General features: G+C 41.4%; 1 protein-coding gene across 1 annotated transcript in view; it reads right to left on the reverse strand.

Annotated features, from left to right (window-relative positions):
- The window catches only part of PKHD1 (PKHD1 ciliary IPT domain containing fibrocystin/polyductin), a 482,509-nt gene that overhangs the window by 299,221 nt on the left and 159,387 nt on the right, over positions 1-23,901 (reverse strand). The window contains exon 36 of the mRNA XM_032141123.2: positions 15,097-15,309. Within this exon, the coding sequence (XP_031997014.1) occupies positions 15,097-15,309 (213 nt within the window). The remainder of the gene's footprint in view (positions 1-15,096; positions 15,310-23,901) is intronic.

The raw sequence follows: 23,901 nt of genomic DNA on the forward strand, positions 1-23,901 counted from the left end.
AGTGGTTTGTAGTTCTCCTTGAAGAGGTCCTTCACATCCCTTGTAAGCTGGATTCCTAGGTATTTTATTCTCTTTGAAGCAATTGTGAATGGGAGTTCACTCATGATTTGGCTCTCTGTTATTGGTGTATAGGAATGCTTGTGATTTTTGCACACTGATTTTGTATCCTGAGACTTTGCTGAAGTTGCTCATCAGCTTAAGGAGATTTGGGGCTGAGAGGATAGGGTTTTCTAAATATATAATCATGTCATCTGCAAACAGGGACAATTTGACTTCCTCTTTTTCTAATTGAATACCCTTTATTTCTTTCTCCTGCCTGATTGCCCTAGTCAGAACTTCCAACACTATGTTGAATAGGAGTGGTGAGAGAGGGCATCCTTGTCTTGTGCCAGTTTTCAAAGGGAATGCTTCCAGTTTTTGCCCATTCAGTATGATATTGGCTGTGGGTTTGTCATAAATAGCTCTTATTATTTTGAGATACGTCCCATCAATACCTAGTTTATTGAGCATTTTTAGCATGAAGGGATGTTGAATTTTGTCAAAGGCCTTTTCTGCATCTATTGAGATAATCATGTGGTTTTTGTCTTTGGTTCTGTTTACATGATGGATTACATTTATTGATTTGTGTATGTTGAACCAGCCTTGCATCCCAGGGATGAAGCCAACTTGATCATGGTGTATAAGCTTTTTGATGTGCTGCTGGATTCGGTTTGCCAGTATTTTATTGAGGATTTTTGCATTGATGTTCATCAGGGATATTGGTCTAAAATTCTCTTTTTTGGTTGTGTCTCTGCCAGACTTTGGTATCAGGATGATGCTGGCCTCATAAAATGAGTTAGGGAGGATTCCCTTTTTTTCTGTTGATTGGAATAGTTTCAGAAGGAATAGTACCAGCTCCTCCTTGTACCTCTGGTAGAATTCACCTGTGAATCCGCCTGGTCCTGGACTTTTTTTAGTTGGTAAGCTATTGATTATTGCCTCAATTTCAGAACATGTTATTGGTCTATTCAGGGATTCAACTTCTTCCTGGTTTAGTCTTGGGAGGGTGTGTGTGTCCAGGAATTTATCCATTTCTTCTAGATTTTCTAGTTTATTTGCATAGAGGTGTTTATAGTATTCTCTGATGGTTGTTTATATTTCTGTGGGATCGGTGGTGGTATCCCCTTTATCATTTTTTATTGTGTCTATTTGATTCTTCTCTCTTTTCTTCTTTATTAGTCTTGCTAGCAGTCTATCAATTTTGTTGATCTTTTCAAAAAACCAGCTCCTGGATTCATTGATTTTTTGAAGGGTTTTTTGTGTCTCTATCTCCTTCAGTTCTGCTCTGATCTTAGTTATTTCTTGCCATCTGCTAGCTTTTGAATGTGTTTGCTCTTGCTTCTCTAGTTCTTTTAATTGTGATGTTAGGGTGTCGATTTTAGATCTTTCCTGCTTTCTCTTGTGGACATTTAGTGCGATAAATTATAATTTAGTGCTATAAAGATCCACTGTTAGTCTGATGGGCTTCCTTTTGTGGGTAACCAGACCTTTCTCTCTGGCTGCCCTTAACATTTTTTCCTTCATTTCAACTTTGGTGAATCTGACAATTATGTGTCTTGGGGTTGCTCTTCTCAAGGAAGATCTTTGTGGCATTCTCTGTATTTCCTGAATTTGAATGTTGGCCTGCCTTGCTAGGTTGGGGAAATTCTCCTGGATAATATCCTGAAGAGTGTTTTCCAACTTGGTTGTCTTCTCCCCATCACTTTCAGGTACACCAATCAGATGTAGATTTGGTCTTTTCACATAGTCCCATATTTCTTGGAGGCTTTGTTCATTTCTTTTAACTCCTGTTCTCTAAACGTCTCTTCTCACTTCATATCATTCATTTGATCTTCAATCACTGATACCCTTTCTTCCACTTGATCGAATTGGCTACTGAAGCTTGTGCATGCATCATGTAGTTCTCATGTCATGGTTTTCAGCTCCATCAGGTCATCTAAGTTCTTCTCTATGCTGTTTATTCTAGTTAGCCATTCATCTAATCTTTTTTCAAGGTTTTGAGCTTCTTTGTGAGGGGTTCAAACATCCTCCTTTAGCTTGGAGAAGTTTGTTATTACCGATCTTCTGAAGCCTACTTCTGTCAGCTCATCAAAGTCATTCTCCGTCCAGCTTTGTTCTATTGCTGGCAAGGAGCTGCGATCCTTTGGAGGAGAAGAGGCACTCTGATTTTTAGAATTTTCAGCTTTTCTTCTCTGGTTTCTCCCCATCTTTGTGGTGTTATCTACCTTTGGTCTTTGATGATGGTGACCTACAGATGGGGTTTTGGTGTGGACGTCCTTTTTGTTGATGTTGATTCTATTCCTTTCCGTTTGTTAGTTTTCCTTCTATCAGTCAGGACCCTCAGCTGCAGGTCTATTGGAGTTTGCTGTAGGTCCACTCCAGACCCTGTTTGCCTGGGAATCACCAGCAGAGGCTGAAGAACAGCAAATATTGCAGAACAGCAAATGTTGCTGCCTGATCCTTCTTCTGGAAGCTTCATCTCAGAGGGGCACCCAGCTGTATGAGGTGTCAGTCAGCCCCTACTGGGAGGTGTCTCCCAGTTAGGCTACTCAGGGTCAGGGACCCACTTGAGTCTGTCCATTCTCAGATTTCAAACTCTGTGCTGGGAGAACCACTAGTCTCTTCAAAGCTGTCAGACAGGGACATTTAAGTCTGCAGAAGTTTCTGCTGCCTTTTGTTCAGCTATGCTCTGCCCCAAGAGGTGGAGTCTACAGAGGCAGGCAGGCCTAGTTGAGCTGTGGTGGGCTCCACTCAGTTCGAGTTTCCTGCCCACTTTGTTAACCTACTCAAGCCTCAGCAATGGCGGATGCCCCTCCCCCAGCCTCGCTGCCTCCTTGCAGTTCGATCTCAGACTGCTGTGCTAGCAGTGAGCAAGGCTCCATGGGTGTGGGACCCTCTGATCTAGGCACAGAATATAATCTCCTGGTGTGCCATTTTCTAAGACCATTGGAAAAGCACAGCATTAAGGTGGGAGTGTCCCGATTTTCTAAGTACCATCTGTCATGGCTTCCCTTGGCTAGGAAAGGGAATTCCATAACCCCTTGAACTTCCCTGGTGAGGCGATACCCCACCCTGCTTCGGCTCACACTCTGTGGGCTGCACCCACTGTCCAACAAGTCCCATTGAGATGAACCCAGTACCTCAGTTGGAAATGCAGAAATCACCCATCTTCTGCGTCCCTCACACTGGGAGCTGTAGACTGGAGTTGTTCCTATTCAGCCATCTTGGAACCCAACCCCGTTTTGCCAAATTTTTAAGGTAACGTTCATGGGTTCCAAGGATTAGGACATGGACATACATGGGTGTCATTTTTTAGCCTATGGTTGAATAAATAGTGCTGTGAAAATTGGCTACTCATTTGAAAAAAAATAGATAACTGACAAGCTATATCAGAATAAATTCTATATTGATTAAAATAAGGGTCTGATAACTTTTTCTGTAAAAAGAACAGGGAGATAATAAAGAGTTTGGGGTTTGCAGACCATGTGGTCTCTGTCATAATGACTGAACTTTGCCATTATAGTGCAAAGCAGCCATAGATAATACCTAAACAAATGGGTGTGGCTGTGCCTCAATAAAATTTTGTGTATAAAAGCAAGGAATGGACCAGATTTGGTCCATGGCTCATAGTTCGCTGACCCTAGTTAAAGACAGACGCAAATGTGAATAAAAAGAAAAAAATAAATAAAAGTGCCAAAAAACAAATAGGTACATTTTTATATAGTCTTTGTACAGAAAAGAGTTGATAAACATAAAATCAAAGGCAGAAACCATAAGAGAAAATATTTGTAGATTTGCCATCACAAAGATTGGAAAACTCCATAGAAGTACTAAAAGATAAATAACAAGGTATAAAAGAAACTGGTTCTTTGTACCTCTATCAAGAATTTTACAAAGAGAGCTATAAGCCAGAAAGCCCCAATTGGGATCTCAAAATAAGCTGAAAAAGTTAACATTGAGGAGACTGTTTCAGAAAGAGGTATATTCTGCCTTTCTGCCACAAGTAAATACCAGCTATGTGTACACAAAATAGAAGCGAGCCCATGTGCGTCTTAAGTCCATGAAGAAAATGAAATGAGTTTTAGTTACATCCCCTTCCAGGCCCCAGTTTCATCATCTCTAAAATGAAAGTAACAATCCCAGTCTTTCATGCTTCACAGGGTGGTTGTGAGAGTTAAATGAGAGTAAAGAATGGGAAGCAGCTTTGAAAATTATAAAGTGCCAGGATCCAGGTAAAATCCAATTTTGACAAATACTAAATATAATACCCAATTCAATGATACTCTTTTTCCATGACCAGGCTGAAAGCAATACTATTAATAGTATTGCTTTGATGATGCACATGGAAGAATTCTCTTTGAAGGAAAAATCGCAAGCTTCTGCCTATGTAGCTTTCCATTTACTTAACAAAGTTGAGTTTCTTGTGGTACTCAAAAATGTAAAAAAATGAAAATCTAGACCACATTAACCATTTAGCAATCTAAAAGAAGATTACTACTGAAGCATGAGGTGGCCAAGGGGGAGAGTTGAAAAACAGGACAGAAGGTGTTAGCAGGAACCTAAACAGTGCCTAATAGCCATGCTAGAAATTTCAGACTTTACCTTGGAAACAATGGAAAGCCACTGAAGAGTTTTGAGCAGCAGCACAATATAAACAGATTTGTGTTTTTAGAAGATCAACTTGGCTCCAGGGCAAAGAATGAATTGGAAAGAACAAAAGTAGCAAATAGAAAATAAGTTTAAAAGTTTACACAATAATCCAGGTGTAAGTTGAAGGTACCATAAACTAAGGTGACAGTAATGGAGATAGAGAGAAGGATATGGGCTCACGAGTTATCCAAGAATTAAAATCAACAAGACTTAGTGATGGACATGATAAGAGGAATGATAAAGGAGGTATCAAGAATGACAACCAGGTTTCTAGCTGAGAGATTAATGGAAAACAGTAAACACCATCCCATCCTTAGACTAATAATGGGACAACTTCACCAAATCAAAAGTGTAAACAAATAATAACAATGATAATAATTGACATTTATTGAGTACTTGCTCAACATCTGCCATTGTGATAAGTACATTACATGTTTTATTTCATTTAAACCACATAACAAATATCATGAGAAATGTCTTAAAATAATGTCCGTTTTATAGATGTGGGAACTGAAACACTGAGGAGTTTTTTCAAGGTCCACTAGCTAGTTCATGGTAGAGATGGGATTTGGACCACGCAGTCCACTTCAAGAGCCCAGGCTCCTCATACTTACTCAGAGGAAGATGAGTGAGTGAGTACTCTATGACGGAGCAAAGTCAAGCTCATCTAGAGAAGATGCAGAATGCCAGCAAAGATCACCTAGCAGGAAAATGGAAACTACAGAAATTTTGAAAGGAAGAGATGAAACTTGGAGCTAGTTACTTTCCCTTGAGAAGCTTTGTGTCAAGATGAGAGGCTTGAAATCCTCATGTGTCTAAAATATGATACAGAGTCAGTTATGAGGTTTGCTTTGGTGACCGTGATGGTTAATTTTGTGCATCAACTTGACTGGGCTATGGGGTACCCAGAACTTCAGCTAAATGTAAATTGTTCTTCGTGTGTGTGTGTGTGTGTGTGTGTGTGTGTGTGTGTGTGTGTAGGTATTTCTAATGTGATTAACATTTGAATCAGTAGACTAAGTAAAGAAGATTACCTTCCTTAATGTAGATGAGCCTTATCCAATCAGCTGAAGGCCTGAATAGAACAAAAATGCTGAGTATGAAGTAACTTGAACTGAGACATTGATCTTATCTGGTCTTCAAACTTAGACTGAAGCATAGGCTCTTCTTGGATCTCCAGCTTGCTGGCTTTCCGACTAGAACTTACACCATTGATCTTCCTGGTTCTTACGCCTTTGGACTTGGACTCTCTACTTCTCTTTCTCTCTTTTTCTCTCCCTCCCTCTTTCTCTCTCCCTTCCTCTCTCTCTTTCATGGCTTATGACTCAAATGGGGCGAAAGTTAATCCTGCGGCTTTTGCTCAAGTTTTTCATTCACTTATTCAAGCAAATATTTTTTAAAGCATATTATGAGTCCAGGCACTGTTCTAGGCAATACAGATAATGGAAAAAAAAAGGAAAGTGCTTGCCCTCATAATGTATATATTCTTCTGGGAGAGGTAATAAAATAAATACAAAAAAATGTGAAAAGTAAACTTTACGTAATACATTAAATAATGTTGAAAGCTAAGGAGAAAAAAACAGAAGGAGCGATGTGAAACAGTGATGGGGAAATGTTGAAATTTGCTCAGAGGTTAAACAGCCATTGGTAAAGAGGCATTCCCTTTCATCTGGAGCCACAGGACTGCCATTTCTGCCTCCATGAGGGCAGAGTTTGACTGAAAATGAAGCCAACTGAGGAGAAAGCAGAACCAAGAGTCGCAGAGAAACAAAATCTTAATGACTTCATCGGAGCACCTGGACTCAGCTGTGCCTCAAGTTTTTTCTTTTTGCCTCAAGTTTTTTCTTTTCAGTTATATGAGGCAATAAGTGCTCTTATTTTTTGTTTGAATTGGGTTTTCTGTCACTTGAAACCAAAAAAAGACCTGACTAATGCCAACACTTTCAAGTATATATAGAAACTTGAAGTACCTTACAATGTGTTTTTAAGTGGGGTTCCTGCTGTACTTGGATTATTGAATAGCTAGAAATCATTTCTAATTAGCAGTATACATGTACATGCAAACATCTAAAATTAAAAGACCTTAAAAACAGCATGTTCACTTAAATGTGTTTAAACAAGTTCCCTAAAGTGTGGTTTATACTATTAATTTAAGGAACCCTTTCTTAAAGATTGTTCCAAGGTTACTCTTGTCCAGATCAATGAGATTTTAGCAGACACATATCTGCCACTGTAAATAGAATGGTTATATAGTGTTTAGACTTTTTTGAAGTATTATTAGACAGAACAGAAAAAAAATACCTTATTTTTTGTTGGTGGTGTTGGTTATATTTTAGAGGACATAGAGCCAAGGGTCAATCTTCATCTGCTCAAAAGACAGGACCACTCATCATTCACTGGCTGTCCTACCACGCTACGGTTCCAAGTACGCCAAGACCATGCTCGCTGATGTTAACTCAGCTATGTAATTATGATCTGCAACAACACACCAGCTGACCAGAACCCCAACACTGAATTAAAGCTCATTTAAATTTAAGAGTAGAAAAAGCAATAAATACGTTTTTAATTTTCCTCATCCTCCTTTCTCCATTCTTCCCCTCTATTTAATCTTCCTTCCTTCCCAGTCCTAAATAAAAACCAACAAAACAAAGCCAAATAACAACGCAAAATGACAGTGGCTCTCCCCTTCAACACCACATCCCTCTAGGGCACCCTTTTTACATACATAGCAGGTTGTTGGGTGGGACTTCTACTCCTCTAGAACCTACCAGGAGGACACATGCATGGGATCAGGAGATGATAAGCACCCCACATTGTAGGGAAGCCATAGACAGGAAGAAAACATCTCCTTGGGGCTTATTAAAGAAAGCTAATCTAACTCTGCCACTTTTGCCATCCCTGAAGCAGAGTCCACTCCATCGCTTATGAATGACCAAAAACAAGGAGATTCAAAGGAATCCTGAGAGATGGGGATGAGCCATCAGCCTGGGTGAGCTAACCCTGGCCTTTCCTCCCCTTCCTATACAGTGAGGTATGAAACTACTTCTCTCTTATTAAGCAAAGAAAGAGGGCTGCATAAGTATCAATCATAGAGTGACCTGTAAGAAGGGGAGACTGGCTTCTTTTCCCAGGTGGAATGTCTGCATATGCAGCCTATTTGCTCAGCTGCTCATGCCTATCTAAGCAGAGGAAACAATTAGAGAAAGAGCAGAGCAGAGAAAGGGGTGATAAGTGGAACAACTTTCATGTGGATTTGTAAGTTTCCTCTGGATAGCTGAATTGTAGGGAAGATAGCTTGGCTTGAACCAACTTTCTAGTACTCCACCAAGACCAACCCCCAAGGTGGATGCTAAGGGATTGAAAACCCAGGTGGGGCTTCCACATTGAGAAACTGCGCAGTGGAAAGGCCTCCTACAAGACTCCAGTGATTTCATGCAGGCATCTTAGGAGGGAGACTCAACAGTCAGCAATTATTATTCAGAGAGAGAGCAACACCCAACAGAGGATATAGGTGCACAGTTAAGTAATAAGCTTGTTAAACCTCTCACCTTACCTCTTCCACCTGCCCCAATACTGAGAACATGAAATAAGAAGGATTAGAGGAAGAGTGAGGGAGCAGACCCTACCATCCCAAGTGCCTCAAGTTGAAGCTTTGTGGGTGAGGAAGGTAACATTAAATGAATAGGAGACTGAGCTTTTAAACTAGATTAATCAGGACTGGCATTTTCAATATCTGAAATCAACTGGAAAGCTATTGGTACCCAAGGTGTTGTTAAAGGACAAGAAAAAGGATCCATCAGAATACAGACAAAGGTAGTGACTAAAGAAAAATAAAATCTGTTCGAGTCAGACTTCTGTCTAGAAGGTTTGCATCTACCAAACATCCCTAAAAATGTGTCTCTTGCATTTGCTCAGTCCTGTGGCAAATTTACACACCACATCAGCTCAAGTTTCCCATGAAATCACAGGTAATATTTTGTGGTGACAAATGCAAGGGGAAAGCAGAGAACCTCTTCAATATTGAGGAAATCCACAGTTCATGGGAAGAAAGAAGAAAATCCATAGCATATACTAGAAAATGAGATTTCCTAAGACCTTGGGATAAAGCTTTTAAAATTTGGAGCAACATTGAAATTTAAAATTTGGGGTTCAATCACAGCAAAATAAATATATTTTTATATTTTATAAAATATAAATTTTTTATATATTTTTATATTTATATAATATATTATTATTTATATAATATAATTATATTATATATAATATACTTTATATTATATAAATATATATTATTTATATAATAATATTATTTATATTTATATAAATTTATATAATATATATTATTTATATTTATATATTATATATATCTTCTGTTTGATGGGATCCTTACTAGTAACTTAATGAGGGTTTTTGTTTGCCTGATCCCACACACTTGTTTTATTCAGCCTAAATGCAGCCTAAATAACTGACATTAACTTTACATACTGAGTTTATACAACAGTATCGTACTATATTTGAATATTTCTGTCTATGAGTTTCAGTCACCTTGAGATTTCAGGCTGAACCAGAAGTCAAAGCCTAAGGTTTCAGCTCAGAAGACACCTATGGTTTTGTCTTCCCTGCATCTCTCCTTTCTGGATCTGGTTGCCATCCCCCCTTTTGGTGAACAGCTTCTCAAAATATACATGCACAAAAACACCCAAACATACACATGCATGCACAGTCATATACATACACACACACACACACACAAACACACATCCCACACCACCCCGGTCTCCCTGTTCAAGGCAGAGCTGCATCTCTTCACATGGCCTTGCATTCCTGGCCTTGACGGTTGGTAAAGAAGTGAAAAGGTGGCTTGAGCTTGGACAGTCACAGTGCACTTTCCCCCTGGGCACCATGTATAGTCCTTAGTCTGCAAGGTAACTCTAGCAGGACTTTGGGAAGCCTCCCCTGGTTATTTTTTGAAAAGAATACAGAGTTCCTTTCTTTGGTAGTAGAAAATCAAAGTCCACATGAAATCAAGAAGTCCCAATAACCATAGAGAAGAAGGCAATAAGGAGTAGGAGAGAGTGAAGTCAATATATGCAGAGACAGCCAGGGTAAGAGACTGAGGGGTGAGTCCTGTGGACATTAGGACCCCTGAAGACAGTCATGTCTAAGGCCATTGTCTTTCTCTCCATCCTGCGTTTTGATTACAAGAATTCATAAATCCTTGGTTCTAAGTTTGTTTCCGGTGGGCTTCTGTCCCCTAAAACCAAACAATTTCAGAGTAATAAAGCTACATATAAAAATGCCATGTCATAGCTCTGGTTTGTATCTAGCTCAAGGGAACGAGAGACAGAAGAAAAGGGAGGAGTCTTGGTCTAGAAGAAATAGGTAAGGAAAGGGGCAAGAGGAGACAGCATTGGAGACTATTAATCAGGTGACGAGACAGTGGAGATTTAAAAATATATTGTTGGATAAGAGGAACTGTTATGACATGAAATGGGCTCTAGAAAGTTTCACCCTACATCAAAGAACAGACTTTATAGAAAATGTCCCAGAGCTAAATCAGTCTTGGGGAAACAGGAATCATGCAGAGAAGCCCTGGACACCTCAAAAGGATCCATACACCACAGCTAAAACAATCACCTAGTAGAGTTTTTTAATCACAATTTTAACAGTGGAACTCTTTCTTCTAACAAACTGTTACTTTGAACACAAATATATAATAGATAAAAGCAATAAATCAATTACTTGAGCAATTTAGACCTTTATTACTTGACCTCCAATATTCATTGTTTAGGGAACCCCTAAATCCCCTCCAGGAAACATTTGGATTTTGTGGAGCGCAATGTGAAAACCACTGACCGGAAACACACTCCCACACACGTGCCTGTTCCACGGACTTTATCCCATGCTTAAAGACAGCCTGATAGTCTAGCAACTACGAAAATAGTGCACATCACACAGTACTCATAGAAACCATGGAATTTACATGCAGATACTTGGTACTTTTAGAAGGAAAACAAATCTTATCTAAGCTTGCTTATTTAGACCACTGCTTTTATTTATTCCTACCAAATTCTTATGTTCCTTGCAATTGCACTCGTGCTTTCTTCAATCATGCCCCACATACTGCCTTTTCTCAGGAATTTCCATGTATATTTAATGCCTATATCTTGTAATTTCTTGAAAAGGACAAAGACAGAAGTCCAGCCAAGGCCGTGAGACTGTTTGTCTCCTAAGAAACTGTCAGCCAAATTTCTCAGGGAGGAACTGGAAATGAAGTGAGAGACATTGATAAATTTCCCTGCTGAACAATCAATAAAAGCTCCACCATCCTGCTCAGATTCCCACTGTGGAAGCAAGAGCCGTAATTACATTGTCAAAAATTTAAGTTGCCGAGGCTGACAGCAACCCACTTGAAAAGTGACAAGTGATTGGCACTCAGTTTGGAGTGGGGAACCTGGATTGGCAGAGAGAGTGATGAAGGCAAAAGGCAAGAGTGAAATTTCCTTATTGACTACAGCTACCCAAACCCCAGACTGCCACTCAGGAGGAATCCTGAGACCCTTTAGTCATATTAACATATCAAAGTGAGCAGCTGACAGAAGTTACTAAACAATCTGAACTCCACCAGCAACTCAGAACCTGTCTTCATCTACTCCCAAACAAACAGAAACAGAAAAGATGGTGCTGTGCGTGGGTGTGTATGTGCAGGTGTGTGTATATGTGAGTGTATAAGGGTGTGGGACTTTTCCTACATTCAAAGAAATACATGAAACATGCTTTCAACTCCATCTTGCCTTGTGACAGCTGAACACCAAAGCCTGTTTGCTTAGCGATTTTAATCTAAGATAAAAATCAGCTGGAGCAGAAGGGTTTCAAAGAGCAATAATAAGATTGAGATGGAGGGAGAAGGTGGGAAAGTGATCGGACTGACATGCAGACCATTTGTCTATATGACCTGAGCTGGCGTTATATTAGAATCCATTCAGCATTGCTGCTGAATATTAGGAACCAAATGTCTGCCAAGGGCCTCATTCGCTGGGCAGTGCCCTGCTTCAGACTATACTGGGGCCCATGCAAATAGTTTCTAAGAAGCCTTTTGTAACCACGCCCGGGAATGGTGGTTACCCATAGCTGAGAAGCAGCTGCACCAAGAGAGATTAAAATCTAAAGGTGCTGACTGGGTGGTGGGAAGAGAACAGAAGATGCCTGGGAATGTTGTTACCGCATCATCTCCAAGGTTAAAACCCTTCTGTTACTCTGATGAAAAGAGATAGACAAGAAAATTAATATGTGTTTTGTGCGCCCAACACTCTGGAACACTTCATGAGCAATAAGTTTATGAAGTAAGAACTGTGTTTTTCTGATTTTTTAGAGATCTGTTGAAGGTCATAGCTGATCTGCGGCAGAACTGGGCTCATTTCTGATTCCAATTTGATTAACCGCTAGAACCAGTGTTTCTCTGAGTGTAGTCAATGGGCCACCTGAGTCACATCACATGTACATTTCCAGGCCCAGAAATCTAGATTTACAAAAACCTCCCCCAAAAGGCTCTTCTGTGCGCCAAAGTTGGTGAATCTCCTCATTATGTTGTCCTGGGAAACTGAGTGAATGCTGGGTCATTAGGGACTTCCTGGGTGCAAAGCAGTGAATCAAGTTGCTCACTATTTTGCATACTTGATGGTGAAAGAAAATTAGCTTTTTCCTAAAGCCCCAGTGTCACCAGACCGACCTCTGGCCCTGGCAAAAGGCCAGTGAAATTATGTAATGACTTTAGCCATGATATACCACCATGCTGGAGGGGAAACTGTCTGAGACCTCAGGTGGTGAGGGAGAAGTGACAGGAGAGAATTGATGAGCTGCACGTGGGGCTGCGATTCTCTGACAGATACATCACGAAAGGAATCCCTGTTACCCAAATGGCTGAGCTCTTTTCTACATATTTCCTTCAAATGCGTGAGATGCTGCAGCATCACATCAGAGAGGTAATGGCTTGATCTTTGCCCGTGTTCAATGGGCAAGCTCTGTGATTCAGGTGAGATCCTAGTCAATTCTCTGTCCCAAATGCTTTGGGGAATGTTTAACCAGTTTTGAAAATGGCCTAATCTGGGAATATACGAAAAGGGGGAGAGAGAGAGAGGAGGGAGAAGGAGAATAAAGGAGAGGGAGGGAGGAGAGGAAGGGAGGAAAAGGGAGAGAGAGAGAGAGGAGGGTGAAGGAGAATAAAGAAGAAAGAGGGAGAAGAGGAAGGGAGGAAGCAGGGAGAGAGAGGAGGGAGAAGGAGAATAAAGGAGAGGGAGAGAGGAGAAAGAGGAAGGAGGAGATGGAAATGAGGAAAGCAGAGGGAGAGGAGGTCTCATTCTCAATATCCAGTAACATCAGATGGCTGGAGTAGCAACATTTTTTCTGAACTTTCAGAATTTTCAAAACATATTAGAGGCATCTACTTTGCTTGAATTGCCCCATACCGACTGTAAGCAATGGGACTAGGGATTTTCTTGACATTTGCTTAATCACAAAGGCTTACATGCACAACGTACATTTAAAATACAGGCACAAAAGGTATATTTATGAGTTATTTCATTGATTCTTCACAATAGAGCATGAGAATTAGATGAGCTTGGAATGAAAGAGGCAGAATAAAATAATTAGGAGAGTTTTCATTTTTCTTCATTTGAATTCCTATTTTCAGGAAGAGCTGTGCTATCTGCATCATACAGGACAGTGGCTCTCAAATCTGAGGATTCCTCCTAAGCCTGGGGTTCTCTGGATGATCTATGGGCTGGCTGAACCACAAATATACACCAACTTATTCCCCAGATGCATTTTTTTACTGGTAAAAAGCAGCATATTGGGTTGGTGGCTTAAGAGGCCATTGAGCTAGAGCAAACATTTGAAAACCATGGCTGATCTGGGAATAGATCCTGGGCTACAAAATCAATGTAGTTGCTTGCTGATGAAGATAGGAGGTAAAAAGGTCCCCTTGGAAGTTGATCATAGAATCAACATAGCAAGCATTTTGAATTTCTATCCAGTGAGTTATGGGGTATTTTTAACCTCACAAAATTTGATCCCCAGTGTCTAGCACACTGGGTAGCCCACAGTCAACACTTAAATGCTTGAGGAAAAAGATCTTGCTTCCTTTCATAGTAAGCCAAAAGAGACACAAGCGTGCTTTTTGACAGACAATGATTGGGGCCTGTGGTCGGTATGAGACAGAGTCTGGACAGAGAAAAATGGCAGATTCCTCAGCACAGCTCCATGCCCTCATCTAGAGCAATTATCCTATGACAAGTGGATTATTTTGTGATGCCAATATAGAAATATCAATGTGTAAATGACGTTATGTTTTCTGGAGATTGAGTCACTATCTGGAGCTCACATTTTTGATCTGCCTTTGACTCATGCTATGCAACCAAAAGCATATAAATACCCACTGAAATATGCTTACTCATTATTTTATACTGATATTTTACAGTTGATACTAAGGATTATCCTGGCACACCTGGTAATTTCCTGACTCTCAAGAGGGAAAAAAAATGTCCATTTTGCAAAGTGGAATTAGATGATCAGAAAGCAAATAAAGTTGGGGCGGAAACACACTGTAGCCTAATCTATTTTCTCCTAGGAATCCTTAAACACCCCACCTATCTGTAAGAGGATTCTAAGTAGAACTGTAATTAAACCCTGCTCATGGGGTAGGGGGTTTGGGGAGACAGGAAGAGGTTCAACAACTAAATGAGGTTGTCTGTATTTGATTTGGGATACCAGGCTACTGCATGTTGAGAGACATCAGTACATGCTAAGTAATTGTATCAGTCAGTTTTCACCAGGCTATGCTGCAATTACAAATGCAAATCTCAGTGGCTTATGAGAAAGGCTTATTTCTCACTCACATACATGAGAGCAGTAGGTCAGCTGCAGCACTGCCCCATGTCATCTTCGTTCAGGTTCTAAGCAGAAGGAACTGCCCCTATCTGGGACAGGCTATTCTCAAGTGGCAGGAAGAAAACAAAATGGCTAAAGCATCGTAACAGGTCTTAAAACCTTCACTTGGCCATGCAGTCCCCCATTTCTGCTCACATTCCACTGACCAAAGCAAGTATAAGTCTGCTCTTGCAAAGGGGCCGGGAAGTATGGTCCACCCACAAGGAGGCACTGAAAGTCACCTAACAGTGGGTGGAAGTATACACAATCCTCTTACAGAAAGGGGAGCAAATAATTGGGAACTGTAGTGTACTCTGCCACAGGAATCATAACAGTTTTACTTGCTATTTAAGGAAATAGTGCCATGCTCTAGCTGACCTGGTTGGTTCAGCAACTATAGTCAAGGACTTCTAAACAGTTTTATCAGTTTCCACTGCTAGACACAGATCTACTTCATTTCCTCTGATCAATTGCCTCACTCACCGTGCAGAGAAAGAGTTCCATTCCTCACAGCCAGGAACTTGACTCCATAGGGAAAGAAGGGAGTGGAGTAGGAACTCCCGTAGAGTGTGATCTGAGCTCTGCCTTGGAAGGGCTTGTCTTCGGATCCAATCCGGAGCTCTCCACCGTCAGAAACAAGGATGGCGTGCGCCCTGAGCTCAATGGGTCCTGGGGCCATGAAAATCAGCTTGCCCCCTAATGGACAAAGGGAAAATTGTCAGTCCCTGGGAGGATAAGGCTTACCGTTTTGTCAGTTTCAATGCCTGATGAAATCCCCTTCATTTAAATACTTCTTCTGGAATGTAGACTTATTTTATCATGCTCTCTCTTGTAGAAGCACAGTAGGGTAGACCAGACATTCAGGAGTGGAAGCACTATTATTTAGCCAGTTTAGGTTAGCTATTACTATTCTATGCTGCTTTATTACATTTTCATGACAATAATCTAAATGTCCAGCAATTTAGGAATGGTTAAATAATGTATGAGAAGACCACCAACTTTACCATTTAACAATAGATAAAATTAAGAAAAAAAAACTGGGACATATACAAGAAATAGGGCTAGAAGATGATGTGCCAAAACTGTAAGAATTACAGTAAAAGGAAATGTAACTAGGGCTAACATTGTGGCATTTGTAGCATTTTAGCTGACCAGTATCCATTATACTTTCTTTTGTTAACAGACCCTAATTTCCTTGAGGTATTGCTCTGCACCATCGACTAGAGCTTAGTGGAACTGTCAAGCAAGACATCTTATCCTACCATGACCAGAGTCACATACTCGGGCTTTAAGAGAAATACGGAGCAAAAGGGAAGAGAGGTAGCAAATGTTTAGATCTCAGTTCCAGTGGTGGCATTCTAAGGAGCCTGGGAAGAACACCTGCTTCTGAGACGCCCACCTGCCCATCTCCCTACCTGCCCCACCGCCCGCCACTTGCATCAAATGCTTTGATTCCTATGTATTTCTGTCCCTGATTTTTCAGACTGTTTTCCACTGATTAGTAGGTTACCCAATACCTTCCCAATAAATTCCATTTTTAAAAGAAAAGTTGGGTTCTCTTATTGGCAACCAGATAACCTTAACTGATACATATACCATTTTGCTCTGATGTCCAAATTTTCAGTAACACAAGAATATTGGTTTATAATAGAATTATTTTGCATTGTGAGATTAAATAATTTAAAAATTAAAAAGATATTTTCACTTTTATAATATCTTTCTTTAAAAGGCTTTAGAATATTTACATTTTACATAGAATTTTCTCAATAATGTCAAAATAATTAAAGCATCCCATATGAATAAACACTTTAACCTCAATAAGCTATTTAGTCCATCTTTCTCCTGCAAGTGGTTTACAGAAACACCAAACTAGCCTCTTCCATCCTGTAACAAAGTAGTCAGAGTTGTATCTTTATATCAGACACACCAGAGGTCCTCTTTTCTAAATCCAACAATAGTTTCCCATCTCACTCAGAATAGAAGTCAAAGTCCTTACATTGGGCTACAAAAGGTCCCTCATGATTTGCTACCCAACCTCCAATACCTCTCTAATATCATTTTCTAAAGCTCACCTGTTCACACATATGCTCCAAACATATTGGCCTGCCTGTTAGTTCTCAAACAGGCCTCAGGGCATAAGCTCTTCCCTCTAGAAAGTTCTTCTGATATTCCCGTGAATATCATGAATAAGAATTATCAGAAATTTCGGAAATATCTAGAATGTTATTGGAATTATCGGAATGTTCTGATATCCCCATGGCTCACTCTCCTTTGTTGCTATTCAAATGTTAACTTCTCACCGAGGCCTTCTCTCTCCAGTCTATATAAAATAGCACACCCTAGCCCCTTGCCTAAATGTCTTTTTCTTCATAATACTTGATATCAGGCATATTATATATTTACAGGTTTATTTTCTGCCCTCTCCCCACCAGAATACATGCTTCCTGAGGGGAATTATCTGTTTTGTTCACTTCTAAATTATTGGTGTCTAGAAAAGTGGCTGGTAGGTAGTTGGCACTCAATACACAATTAATAGTTGAGTGAATGAATGAATGGACATATCTTTTTGGAGATTCTGATTTAAGTGCCTCTATTTCCTTAAATACAAACACACACACACTCTCCCATTTTCTCAGAAAGGATGTTGTACTTACACTTAATGTATAAGCCCACATAGTGTCTCAATGAGCAAAGGGGGGCAAAGGAAGTAGAGAGAGCAAAGTATCAGAAATGTCTCAAAAGGCAGATTCTACTATAATAAGAAGAGTCTTGTGAGAGGCAGTGGAGGGCAAAGACTATCTGCTAATGTAGTCATAAATCCAGAGTGCCAAGTTATTGAGTTGAGTTTTTGTTGCTTTCCAGAAATCACAGCTGGAAGTAGTTAAACATGCACTGGAGAAATGAGAGGGAGAGAGGAAAAAGGCAAAAATGACTTTAGTCATTACCATGTAAACCAAAAATAAAATTTTAAGCCCCCCAAACCAACTGAATTGACCCCTCCTCTTAGGCAAGGGCATTCCAAAGTTAAACTGTAAAACTAGTTCAGGCCATGATGGGGAGTGTCAGAGATGCCTCATTATACCCTCCTCCCTTTGGAATTCAGACATAAGTAACCAGCATTAACATTAAAACAGAGACATTAAGACTGACAAAATAGACTCTGTAGCAATAAGACACCAAATTCCAGCCTGACTCTAGTATACAGCACCACATGACAGATAGCCGGCCCTGAAAGAAACTGAAGTATTTTACCCCAAAAGATATTAAACGGCCCTGCAAAGCTGTCTCTTGTGGGGAAAACTACATTCTGTAGAAAATTCCCTTCCTTTTCTGCATCTTTACCCTAAGCCAGGAGAGTGCTAACTAAGAGTCTGGAACTGTTTTAGATCTGCTAGAAACATTTACAGTCTATTCTCTCGGAAGCCTGCTACCTGGAGGCTTCATCTGCATAATAAGAACCTTGGGTTCCACAACCACTTGTCTTAACCCAGACACTCCCTTCTGTGGATTCCAGGTCTTTAGGTAAGTTAATAACTTAACTGTTTCAACCAATTGCCAATCAGAAAATCTTTGAATCCATCTATGACCTGGAAGCCCCCGCTCCTACTTGTCTAATCTTTCCAGACCAAACCAATGTACATCTTATATGTATTGACTGATATCTTACGTCTCCCTAAAACATATAAAACCAAGCTGTAGCCAGACCATCTTGGGTACATGTACTTAGGACCTCTTAAGACTGTGCCCCAGGCCATGGTCACTCAAATTTGGCTCAGAATTAATCCATCCTACAAATATTTTACAGAGTTTGACTCTTTTCATTGAATTGTTTACTTCCATCTTAGTGCAGAGACAGTGATCAATAAATGTTTGACTCAATAGTCAAATATGGAGGCCACTTCTTCCCTAACTTCTCTTCAGCTTTCCTCAGCTCCTTTCCTCAAGCCTTCTTTTCTTCAATTCTAAAGCCCAAGCCATATGCCATCAGTAATAGTCACGGGATGTATACTTGGACCAGACCCCTTCAAGGGCCTTTTCTTTTAGCCACAATTTAGAACGACACACCCCGCGTAGGTATCCAGTTTCTCCATCTGTAAAATGGGCATGGTAAGAATTTCACCCTCAGAAGATTAAGGTGAGATTTATTGAAATAATTCTTACAGATCCATGGTCTGGAGTCTGACACCTATTCAACCCTTAATGCAATGGTCTCTGTGGCTATCATCACACTCACCATCTTCGCTTCTTCCATTATTGCTATGAAACCATCCTCGCAAAGATTCTGACAGTGAGAAAAATCTAACATGGCTTACTCCATCTTGCTCCTAGCCTCACAGGCTGGCTGGCTTCGCTCATTCCTAGGTGTAAGCCAAGCTAACTATGGGAGGAATTTAGTTTACAGTCTAACCTTAAACAAGGATGATAATAGCCCTTCCCAAAATTAAACTACCTTTGTAAAACTAATGAAAGGCCACAAGGCTAGGATTATAAGAGGTGCCAAAATTCTGCTAATATGTTTAGCATATTTAAATGATTACTAGCCATTGTTCGAGAGGTCACAGGATTTGCAACTCTTTCAAATACTCCAATAGATAACATCACTATTTTAGAAACTGTCAGGCCTCTGAGCCCAAGCTAAGCCATCATATCCCCTGTGACCTGCACTTATACATCCAGATGACCTGAAGTAACTGAAGAATCACAAAATCAGTGATATTTAAATGGCCTGTTCCTGCCTTAACTGATGACATTCCACCACAAAAGAAGTGAAAATGGCTGGTCCTTGCCTAACTGATGACATTAACTTGTGAAATTCCTTCTCCTGGCTCATCCTGGCTCAAAAAGCTCCCCCACTGAGCACCCTGTGACCCCCACTCCTGCCCACCAGAGAACAACCCCCCTTTTTCCTTTACCTACCCAAATCTTATAAAACGGCCCCACCCCTATCTCCCTTCACTGACTCTCTTTTTGGACTCAGCCCACCTGCCACCAGGTGAAATAAACAGCCTTGTTGCTCACACAAAGCCTGTTTGGTGGTCTCTTCACACGGACGCGAGTGAAATTTTGGTGCCGTGACTCAGATCAGGGGACCTCCCTTGGGAGATTAATCCCCTGTCCTCCTGCCAGGCTGAGCCAGGTCCCAATTCTTCCTCAGCCTCTGCTCCCCCACCCTATAATCCTTTTATCACCTCCCTCATCACACCCAGTCGGGCTTACAGTTTCGTTCCGAGACTAGCCCTCCCCCACCTGCCCAGCAATTTCCTCTGAAAAAGGTGGCTGGAGCTAAAGGCATAGTCAAGGTTAATGCTCCTTTTTCTTTATCCGACCTCTCCCAAAATCAGTGAGCATTTAGGCTCTTTTTCATCAAATATGAAAAATCCAGCCTAGTTCATGGTTCGTTCAGCAGCAACCCTGAGATGCTTTACAGCCCTAGACCCTAAAAGGTCAAAAGGTCATCTTATTCTCAATATACATTTTATTACCCAATCCACTCCTGACATTAAATAAAACTCCAAAAATTAAATTCTGGCCCTGAAACCCCACAACAGGACTTAATTAACCTTGCCTTCAAGGTGTACTATTAATAGAGACAGCCAAGTAGCAATGTATTTCTGAGTTGCAATTCCTTGCCTCCACTGTGAGACAAACCCCAGCCACATCTCCAGCACACAAGAACTCCAAACGCCTAAACCGCAGCTGCCAGGGTTTCCTCCAAAACCTCCTTCCCCAGGAGCTTACTACAGGTGCTGGAAATCTGGCCACTGGGCCAAGGAATCCCCACAGCCCGGGATTCCTCCTAGGCCATGCCCCATCTATGTGGGACCCCACTGAAAATCAGACTGTTCAACTCACCTGGAAGACACTTCCAGAGCCCCTGGAACTCTGGCCCAAGGCTCTCTGACTGACTCCTTCCCAGATCTTCTTGGCTTAGCAGCTGAAGACTGATACTGCCCAATCGCCTTGGAAGCCTACAGGACCATCACAGACGCTCTGGGTAACTCTCACAGTGGAAGGTAAGTCCGTTGCCTTCTTAATCAATACGGAGGCTACCCACTCCACATTACCTTCTTTTCAAGGGCCTGTTTCCCTTGCCTCCATAACTGTTGTATTGACGGCCAGGCTTCCAAACCTCTTAAAACTCCCTAACTCTGGTGCCAACTTAGACAACATTCTTTTATGCACTCCTTTGTAGTTATCCCCACCTGCCCAGTTCCCTTATTAGGCCGAGACATTTTAACTAAATTATCTGCTTCCCTCACTGTTCCTAGACTACAGCCACACCTCATTGCCGCCCTTTTCCCCAGTTCAAAGCCTCCTTCGCATCCTCCTCTTGTATCTCCCCACCTTAACCCACAAGTATAAGACACCTCTACTCCCTCCTTGGTGACTGATCATGCACCCCTTACCATCCCATTAAAACCTAATCACCCTCACCCCACTCAATGCCAATATCCCATCCCACAGCACACTTTAAAAGGATTAAAGCCTGTAATCACTCGCCTGTTACAGCATGGCCTTTTAAAGCCTATAAACTCTCCTTACAATTCCCCCATTTTGCCTGTCCTAAAACCAGACAACGCTTACAGGTTAGTTCAGGATCTGTGCCTTATCAACCAAATTGTTTTGCCTATCCACCCCATGGTGCCAAACCCATATACTCTCCTATCCTCAATACCTCCCTCCACAACCCATTATTCTGTTCTGCATCACCAACATGCTTTCTTTACTATTCCTTTGCACCTTTCATCCCAGCCTCTCTTTGCTTTCACTTGGACTGACCCTGACACCCACCAGGCTCAGCAAATTACCTGGGCTGTACTGCCACAAGGCTTCACAGTCAGCTCCCATTACTTTAGTCAAGCCCAAATTTCTTCCTCATCTGTTACCTATCTCGGTGTAATTCTCATAAAAACACACGTGCTTTCCCTGCTGATCATGTCCGACTGATCTCTCAAACCCCAACACCTTCTACAAAACAGCTCCTTTCCTTCCTAGGCATAGTTGGATACTTTCGACTTTAGATACCTAGTTTTGCCATCCTAACAAAGCCATTATGTAAACTCACAAAAGGAAACCCAGCTGACCCCATAGATCCTAAATCCTTTCCCCACTCCTCTTTCCGTTCCTTGAAGACAGCTTTAGAGATTGCCCCCACTCTAGCTCTCCCTGACTCATCCCAATCCTTTTCATTACCCACAGCCGAAGTGCAGAGCTGTGCAGTCAGAATTCTTACACAAGAACCAGGACCATGCCCTGTAGCCTTTTTATCCAAACAACTTGACCTTACTGTTTTGCCTAGCCCTCAAGTCTGCGTGCAGCGGCCACCACTGCCCTAATACTTTTAGAGGCCCTTAAAATCACAAACTATGCTCAACTCACTCTCTATAGTTCTCGTAACTTCCAAAATCTATTTTCTTCCTCACACCTGACACATATACTGTCTGCTCCCTGGCTCCTTCAGCTGTGCTCACTCTTTGTTGAGTCTCCCACAATTACCACCGTTCCTGGCCCGGACTTCAATCCGGCCTCCCACATTATTCCCGATACCACACCTGACCCCCATGACTGTATCTCTCTGATCCACCTGACATTCACCCATATTTCCTTCTTTTCTGTTCCTCACCCTGATCACACTTGGTTTATTGATGGCAGTTCCGCCAGGCCTAATCGCCACACACCAGCAAAGGCAGGCTATGCTATAGTACAAGCCACTAGCCTGCCTCTTAGAACCTCTCATTTCCTTTCCATGGTGGAAATCCATCCTCAAGGAAATAACTTCTCAGTGTTCCATCTGCTATTCTACTACTCCTCAGGGATTATTCAGGCCCCCTCCACTCCCTACACATCAAGCTCGGGGATTTGCCCCTGCCCAGAACTGGCAAATTGGCTTTATTCAACATGCCCCAAGTCAGGAAACTAAAATACCTCTTGGTCTAGGTAGATACTTTCACTGGATAGGTAGAGGCCTTTCCCACAGGGTCTAAGAAGGCCACCACGGTCATTTCTTCCCTTCTGTCAGACATAATTCCTCCGTTTGGCCTTCCCACCTCTATAGGGTCCTATAACAGACCAGCCTTTATTAGTCAAATCACCCAAGCAGTTTCTCAGGCTCTTAGTATTCAGTGAACTAATAGTCTTTTAAAAACACACCCCACCAAGCTCAGCCACCAACTTAAAAAGGACTGGACATTACTTTTACCACTTGCCCTTCTCAGAATTCAGGCCTGTCCTCGGAATGCTACAAGGTACAGCCCATTTGAGCTCCTGTATATACGCTCCTTTTTATTAGGCCCCAGTCTCATTCCAGACACCAGACCAACTTGGACTGCACCCCCTCCCAAAAAAAAAAAAAAAAAAAAACTCGTCATCCCTACTCTCTTCTGTCTAGTCATACTCCTATTCACCGTTCTCAACTACTCATAAATGCCCTGCTCTTGTTTACACTGCCAGTTTACACTGTTTCTCCAAGACATCACAGCTGATATCTCCTGGTGCTAACCCCAAACCACCATTCTCAACTCCCTTTTAAACTAAATAAATAATCTTTGCTGGCAGGGCTATGCTGAACCTCCTTAAGCACTCTCTAGTTAGATGTCCTGGGTCCTCCCAATTCTTAATCCTTTAATACCTGCTTTTCTCCTTGTCTTATTCCATTCTTTTTTCAATTCATACAAAACCGTATCCAGACCATCACCAATCATTCTATATGACAAATGTTTCTTCTAACAACCCCACAATATCACCCCTTACCACAAAATCTTCCTTCAGCTTAATCTCTCCCACTGTAGGTTCCTATGCCGCCCCTAATCCTGCTCAAAGCAGCCCTGAGAAACATCGCCCATTATCTCTCCATACCACCCCCAAAAATTTTCGCCGTCCCAACACTTCAACACTATTATGTTTTAGTTTTCTTATTAATGTAAGAAGACAGGAATGTCAGGCCTCTGAGCCCAAGCTAAGCCATCATATCCCCTGTGACCTGCACTTATACATCCAGATGGACTGAAGTAACTGAAGAGTCACAAAAGAAGTGATATTTAAATGGCCTGTTCCTGCCTTAACTGATGACATTCCACCACAAAAGAAGTGAAAATGGCCGGTCCTTGCCTAACTGATGACATCACCTTGTGAAATTCCCTTCTCCTGGCTCATCCTGGCTCAAAAAGCTCCCCCACTGAGCACCCTGTGACCCCCACTCCTACCCGCCAGAGAACAACCCCCCTTTTTCCTTTACCTACCTAAATCTTATAAAACGGCCCCACCCCTATCTCCCTTCACTGACTCTCT

This window comes from Hylobates moloch, unplaced genomic scaffold (assembly GCF_009828535.3).
Source record: "Hylobates moloch isolate HMO894 unplaced genomic scaffold, HMol_V3 SCAFFOLD_20, whole genome shotgun sequence".
NCBI classification, from domain to species: domain Eukaryota; kingdom Metazoa; phylum Chordata; class Mammalia; order Primates; family Hylobatidae; genus Hylobates; species Hylobates moloch.